The 7,843-nt window shown below is 55.1% G+C and overlaps 2 protein-coding genes across 2 annotated transcripts in view; one reads left to right on the forward strand and one right to left on the reverse strand.

Annotated features, from left to right (window-relative positions):
- The first annotated feature begins 464 nt into the window (after window positions 1–464).
- Window positions 465–7,843, forward strand: part of LOC123072244 (uncharacterized) — a 9,241-nt gene continuing 1,862 nt past the window's right edge. The window contains exon 1 of the mRNA XM_044495809.1: window positions 465–1,154. Within this exon, the coding sequence (XP_044351744.1) occupies window positions 734–1,154 (421 nt within the window). The 5' untranslated portion in view covers window positions 465–733. The remainder of the gene's footprint in view (window positions 1,155–7,843) is intronic.
- LOC123072242 (polygalacturonase inhibitor) lies at window positions 5,825–7,038 on the reverse strand. The gene has a single exon (XM_044495808.1). The coding sequence runs from the start codon at window positions 6,978–6,980 to the stop codon at window positions 5,958–5,960; it is 1,023 nt and encodes a 340-aa protein (XP_044351743.1). The 5' UTR covers window positions 6,981–7,038; the 3' UTR covers window positions 5,825–5,957.

Here is a 7,843-nt window from a genome sequence, read left to right on the forward strand (position 1 = left end):
TACCGCAGTCGAGCAATCGATTAAAGGGAGGCGTCTCCCGGAGTTGGTGGCGGACGAGCTACCAAGGCCTGCCATGGCGAAGAGGATGAACAACCGACAGAAAAGAGGGGACAGAAAAGAGAGGGGAGGGGAAACAGAGAAGGAAGCGATGAGACAAAGAAGAACAGAGAAATTGGGGATTTAGGGTTAGGGATGCGGCGGAAATTTGGGAAATTGGCCCGCCGTGGCATTTTGCATAAAGCACCCTCCAGTCGCGCTATTCCGCTGCTGCCGTCCCTCGAACGATGAGGTGGCAATGTACAGCAAGTGAGACAGCGCCACGCAAGCAAAATACGTATGAAAACGGGCGCGGTGACCGTATGTGCGCACGCGGAACAAGTTTGTCAACCCGAACATTACAGTTTCTGAATTCAGTGACTTTTTTGCACGCGACGAACGAGCTTAGTGACTGTTGATGAATTTTACTCGCTAGGTTTCCTCTGGAGAGGGTGTGGATGAACTTGTAACCTGGCGGCGGCTCTTACTTCCTGATCCCCTTCCTCTCTAGGCACTCTGTATCCCCAAATTCCTGTAATCCGAACCAATATTCTACCTTGCTACCAGTTAAATCGATCGGGAGCGTAACAAGTGGTATTCAGAGCCATCTCCCCATCCCGTTTCCGAAATCCCTAGCCACAATCTGGCGGGCCGGTTCCCTTCCATTATCCAGACCAGGAAGGGCAAGGCGGAGACCATGGAAGAGCACACCAAGGCCTTGGCCGAGCTGACGGCAGCCATCTCGACGCTCACGAGCAAGATCGACGAGATCCATCCGGTGGTTCTGGAGCTACAAGGGTGGAAGCCGACAATCGAGCGGTCTGTGGAGGACTTGCGGGCGGAAGTGGGTGATTTGCGCTCGCATCTAGTGCAAGTGGCGCCGGAGGAGGCTCACGTGGCTCCAGGGGCGGACAAGGCGAAGGAGGTGGTGCGGCCGACCCGGCTGTCTGACCTGCCTCCTCTGCTTCCTGCGGCGGCCAACGCGTCGCGCACCACCATTGCCGAGTCATCTTGGGCTCGCGGTGACCACGGTCACGGGCATCCAGGCCACGGCATCAACATCACTAACCGGGGGACGTCTCCGGGTGATCATACCCAGGGGCCACCTCCGGTCACTGGTACGTTCGAGTTCTTTCTGCCTGGAGAGCGATCGTCCATGGGGGATCGAAATTTTTCTCGCTTGCCGTTTCCACCGTGGTTCGATTTTCCCTCTTTTGATGGCAGTAACCCTCGGCCCTCGCGGCTGAAGTGTGAGGCCTATTTCCGTGTCTGCACTCTCTCATCGGACACCTGGGTGAGCTGCGCCGCGATGTACTTCATGGATGGGGCACTGTCTTGGCTTCAATCCACACAAGCACATCTGGTTTACACCAGTTGGGCTGATTTTGCTGCCGCAGTATGCGCACAGTTCGGTCGGGAGGAATTCCAGAACCTCTTGCGCCAATTCAATGGTCTCAAATAAACCACATCTGTGGTGGACTATGCTGATAAATTCACCCAACTTATGCACAATTTGACTGCTCATCATACGTCCTGGGAGCCTGCATTTTTTATCACTCATTTTGTGGATGGTTTACTTAAGGAAATCCGAGCAGCAGTGTTGCTGCATCGGCCTCAAACTCTCGATACTGCCGTGGATTTGGCCTGTTTGCAGGAGGAAGTTTTGAAGACCATGAAGCGGACGATCGGCGTGGGCCAAGTGGATCGAGCTCGCGCTCTATTCCGTGCACGGCTCTGCCCCTGCCACCACCACCGCTACCTCGGCTGGAAGTGGTTGCGGGCGCTGATGCTCGGGCTGAGGATCGTCGCGCCACGGAAGCTGCGCGTGCACCGGCCGGTGAGGACAAAATGGCCACGCTTCGTGCTTACCGCAGGGCCAAGGGGCTCTGTTTTACTTGCGGTGAACGCTGGAGCAGAGATCACCGTTGCGGGCCAGTTACATGTTGTGGAGGAGATGCTTGAGATGATGCAATCTTCTGAGTCTGACACGGGGGAAGATCTGGCTGGTGATCGTGCGGCTGATTGTTGTGTGCTCTCAAGAGAGGATCTCGAAGGGGGTGAGTCGCCTACCACTATGCGTCTCCATGGATGGGTGCAGGACAGGGAGGTTCTTATGCTTGTGGATTCAGGGTCCTCGCATAGTTTTGTCAGCGCTACCCTGGCTGATCACCTGCAAGGGGCACAAGCGTCTCGTCACCCACTCTCGGTCAGAGTTGCGAATGGGGGACAAATGCGCAGCGTCCAGGAAATCCCTGACTGTCCTTGGCAGACTCAGGGGGTTGGGTTCCACACCAGCTTCAAAATCTTGCCGTTGGGCTGCTATGACGCAATTTTAGGTATTGACTGGCTTGCTGCTCACAGCCCGATGAAGGTGCATTGGCTTCAGAAGACGATGGCTTTTGAGTACCAGGGTAAACAAGTGCAGTTACGGGGTGCTCAAGCAGACACTTCTACTTGCCAAATGATCTCCGGAGATGAGCTCAATTTGCTGCTCCAACAGTCAGCAGTGGCTCGGGTGGTCCAGTTATGTTCCTTGGATGCAGAGCAGTCGACTCCTCCAATTCCAGACGCCATTGCAGGGCTCGTGGAACAGTATTCAGTGGTGTTTGAAGAACCCCAAGGTTTGCCACCCAGGAGGTCTTTCGACCATGCCATTCCGTTGGTTCCCGGAGCCAAACCAGTAAACCTGCGACCGTACCAACACAGCCCAGCACAGAAAGATGAGGTGGAGAGACAGGTGGCAGCAATGTTGGCACAAGGCATCATACAGCCCAGCACGAGTCCATTTGCCTCACCCGTTCTCCTGGTGCAGAAGAAGGATTTAACTTGGAGGCTTTGTGTTGATTATCGCCACCTCAATGCGATTACCGTCAAGAATCGTTATCCCTTGCCGATCATTGATGAGCTTTTGGACGAGTTGGCCGGCTCTCGCCTGTTCACCAGTTTGGATCTCCGAGCCGGTTACCATCAGATACACATGAGGCCAGAAGATGAATATAAAACAGCGTTTAAAACGCATCATGGGCACTTTGAATTTAAGGTGATGCCATATGGAGCCACGGGGGGGCCGGCAACCTTTCAAGGGGGAATGCATGTGGTGCTGGCTCCAGTACTCCGCAAGGGCGTGCTAGTCTTCATTGATGATATTCTGGTCCATAGTGAAGATGAAGACTCACATGTTTGCTTGTTGCGCCAAGTTTTCCAGCTTCTCAAAGAGCACAATCTCAAGGTCAATCGTGGCAAATGTTCTTTTGCTCGACCTAGCTTGCTGTACCTGGGACATGAGATCAGTGGAGAAGGGGTCCGCACCGATTCCAAGAACATTGCTGCTGTTCAGAACTGGCCCACACCAACCTCAGTCAAGGAGGTCCGTGGATTCTTAGGCCTGGCCGGGTACTACAGGAAGTTCGTCTGGGGGTTCGCGCTAATCAGCCGACCTCTTACTGATCTGCTCAAGAAGGGGGTCGTGTTTCGCTGGACAAATGAGGAGGAGGGATCGTCCCGGGCCTTGCAACACGCCCTGGTCACGGCTCCGGTGCTGGCATTACCAAATTTCAAGAAGCCCTTCGAGTTGGAGACTGATGCGTCAGCCCACGGGATTGGTGTCGTTCTATCTCAGGATAATCACCCAGTCGGTTTTCTCAGCAAGACACTTGGGCCGCGCAATAGTGCTCTTTCCACTTATGAGAACGAAGGACTCGCCATCCTCTTGGCGGTTGACCATTGGCGTACATACTTACAGAGTGATGAATTCACCATCCACACCGACCAGCGAAGCTTGATCCATCTTGAGGACCAGAGATTGGCCACACCTTGGCAGCAGAAGATCATGGCGAAGCTGCTGGGCCTGCGCTACCGGATTGTTTACAAGAAAGGGGCTGACAACAGGGCTGCAGATGCACTCTCTCGCCGACCGGGGCCACCACAAGGGGACCTGGCTACCATTACTACTGCAGTTCCCGCGTGGTTGGAAGATGTCCAAGGCGGTTACCAAGAAGATGCAGAAGCTCAACGCCTACTGACCAAACTCACCACTTCGCCGGAGGGTTTTGATGGGTTTGTGCTCCAGGACGGCATCATCCGCCACAGGGGACGAGTGTGGCTGGGAGCAAATGTGGCTTTGCAAAGACAGGTCCTTGAAGCGTTGCACACAGGCGCTATCGGTGGGCACTCTGGTTTCAATGCCACGTACCGGCGTGTGCGACATCTCTTCACTTGGCCGAGCCTGAAACATCACGTGAAGTTATTCCTCGAAGCGTGCCAGACTTGCAAGCAAGCCAAGCCAGAAAGGATTCGTTACCCGGGATTGATCGAGCCTCTTCCTGTACCTTGTCAGGCTTGGCAAATGATCACGATGGACTTTGTCGAAGGGTTGCCGAGTTCGTCAGGGTACAACTCCATCCTGGTGGTGGTGGACAAGTTCTCGCGGTATGCACACTTTATTCCGTTGCGGCATCCATTCACGGCTTTTCAAGTGGCACAAGCATTCGTGGCAAATGTTTACAAACTGCATGGCTTGCCTGAGTCCATCGTCTCCGACCGGGATCCTATCTTCACTAGCATTGTGTGGAAGGAACTGTTCCGGCTTACTCACACCAAACTGCGGATGAGCACAGCGCGTCACCCTCAGACGGATGGGCAAACAGAGCGCGCCAATCAATGCCTGGAGACATTTCTTCGTTGCTTCGTCAACTCTTGCCCTGCTAAGTGGTACGTCTGGCTCCCTCTTGCAGAGTTTTGGTATAATACATCTCCACATTCAGCGCTGGGCTCTACTCCTTTTGAGGTGCTGTACGGTCACGCCCCGTGTCATTTCGGCATCATCGACCCGGTGGCCTGCGCTTCGCCGGATTTGGCTGAGTGGCTGCAGGATCGCACCCAGATGAAGGCACTCATTCGCCAGCACCTCCTGCGCGCCCGTCAGCAGATGAAGGAGTCAGCGGACAAGCGTCGATCTGACCGTGTCTTCGCGGAGGGCGATTGGGTTTTCCTCAAGTTGCAGCCTTATGTTCGGCGCTCGGTAGCCACCCGGGCCAACCAGAAGCTTGCCTTCCGCTACTTCGGGCCTTACAAGGTGTTGCGCCGCGTGGGCGTAGTCGCGTACAAGCTGCAGATGCCTGAAGACAACACCGTTCATCCGGTGTTCCACGTCTCCCAACTGCGCCAAGCTCTACCTCCGACTGAGCAAGTGCTGCCTCATCTTCCTCCAGCAGCAGCGGCCGCTCCGGTTCCGGAAGCCATTCTGGAGTCTCGTGTCATACAGCGGGGTGGCGTGGACGTGCCGCAGGTGCGTGTCCAATGGACTGATCAGCCTTCTGAACTCGCCACCTGGGAGGATCGCCAGGAACTACAGCAACATTTTCCTCAGGCGCCAGCTTGGGGGCAAGCTGTGACTCAAGGAGGGGAGAATGTTACGGCCCAGGTACCGTCCAAGCCCACTACAGCAGCAGCAGCCTCTGGGCTGGAGCGGGGCCAGCGTCAGCGGAGGCCCAACACCCGCCTACCAGCTCACACCTGGGACACGAGCGGGTTCGTTAAGTAGGCTAGGTTTCCTCTGGAGAGGGTGTGGATGAACTTGTAACCTGGCGGCGGCTCTTACTTCCTGATCCCCTTCCTCTCTAGGCACTCTGTATCCCCAAATTCCTGTAATCCGAACCAATATTCTACCTTGCTACCAGTTAAATCGATCGGGAGCGTAACAAGGATCTTTCCCCTACAACAGATGAATCATGATGTGAGACAGTTAAAACAGAGGAAGTGCTAAATCTAGCTGACAACTTCACCGCCATACATAACCATCTTGACTTTATTTCAGCACAACTCTCAATCCAGAGAGACATTAGTCGAGTTGATCGACACAGAAATAGCATCATTCTGCCAAACCCACCTGATAATGTTTCATGTCCAGCGGACAGTTGTATCTATTTCTTGCATGCAGGGAGGGGAGCACCACAGAGGCACTTGTTGTGCTGAAAGTTGTAGAGATCGAACCTCGCCATGGTCCCGCCGGTCGGCACGGGGCCGCAGAGCCTGTTGTAGCTGACGTTGAAGAACTGCAGGTTGGACAAGTTGGCGACCTGCGCCGGGATGCTGCCATGGATGGCATTGTGGCTCACGTCGACGAAGTAGAGCTGCTCCGGGAGCACCACGCCTGAGAGATCGAAATCGAAGGCGTTGCGGGACAGGTCGATGTACTGCAACTCCTTCCCGCGGCCCAAGAGGCCCGACGCGTCGCCGGTCAGGTCGTTCCGCGACAGGTCGAGGTGCGCAAAGTTCACGGAGGCGAACCCGGCCGGGACTGGTCCCGTGAGGTTGTTGTGCGACAGCCAGAGGTAGACCTGGTCCGCAAACTTGCTGAGGAACATCGGGGGGATGGCGCCGGTGAGGCGGTTGCGGCTGAGGTTGATGCCGGACAGGTTGGAGATGGTCCCCAGCGACGCCGGAATGGCGCCGCTGAGCGAGTTGAAGGAGAGCTCGAGGAAGGTGAGCTTCTTGAGCGCGCCCAGGAAGGACGGCACGGGGCCCGACACGGCCGTCCAGGAGATGCGGAGGCTGGAGAGGTTGGAGAGCTTGCCGATGGCCGGCGGTATGGGGCCCGAGAGCGCCGGGAGGTGGCGCAGGGTGAGGTCCTGCAGGTGGGGGAGGCCGGCGAGGGCGCTGGGGATGGTGCCCGTGAGGTTGGCGTCCTGGAAGACGGCGAGGCCGACGACGCGGCCGGTGAAGTGGTCGCAGGTGACGTCGTACCAGTCGCAGCAGGGGCTGTCGGGCGTCCAGGACGCGAAGTGGTAGGCCTCCCCGAGGGCGGCCTTGACGGCGAGCAGCGCCGCATTGTCGCCTGGGTGGCAGTCCTTGTACGTCGGGTCCGGAGAGGGCTCGGCGTTGGCCGCGCAGGCGAGGAGAGAACAGAGGAGGAGGACGAGCAGAGCGCGTGAGCGCATCCTCATCCTGTCGGCTGTGTGTGTGTGTGGCTTTGATGTGATGGGAGTCCACTTGGGTGTGCTGCGCCCTCCGTCTTCGTCTTCGTGTGTCCCATGCTGCATATATGTGCAGACTCGTCGATGCACTCGGACCTACCCAATGAGCATTGAAGAGTGGTATCTTACCAGTCAGAGAAGAAGCCAAACATGGATCCATCAAGAAGAGCTGAGGATAAGATGCATATAATACAGCTAGCTTACCCCTCACATGCGATGTGTTTGGCGAATCGGCACTGGACGACTGGTCCAACACGCTACCTCTCTCAACAGTACAATTGCATGTGTTTAGTTCATTGCCATACTAATGACTTGCCACACTTTTTTATCTAAATGGTCCACAAGTTATTGATTTAATTTTTTAATCAAAATTTGCTACACTTGTGACGACCATTTTGTTAGACACATTGTTTGTAGCGGCCACACTTTGACTATGCTTAATTGTGGCAAAGTTAATCATGAAATAAACTAACCAGAAATAATTCATCAAAATGCAAGCATCCACCCTATATGTCATTATTAGTTTCAAGACTATTTTCGCAAATACGTAAGATGCATATCTTTTCATGTTGATGGAGGGGAAATACAAGCACTTTTGCTTCGGTACATCCCCTAAACACAAGAAAGGCAGATTGCCTCATACTCCTTCATAGCCAGGGCTATGATGGTCTTAACTTAAAATGTCGCCTCCTGCCTGCGCACGCCAGGATGCACTGTACGTATACGTATATGGAGACATTTTTTTGCACGCCGTGGTGTGACTCACGTCGTGGTACGGGGTCAAAGAGCTAATCGTGCGGCGGTTTCCATACGGGGCGCGCGTGCCGCTTCCC

This window comes from Triticum aestivum, chromosome 3B, assembly GCF_018294505.1.
Source record: "Triticum aestivum cultivar Chinese Spring chromosome 3B, IWGSC CS RefSeq v2.1, whole genome shotgun sequence".
Lineage (NCBI taxonomy): Eukaryota > Viridiplantae > Streptophyta > Magnoliopsida > Poales > Poaceae > Triticum > Triticum aestivum.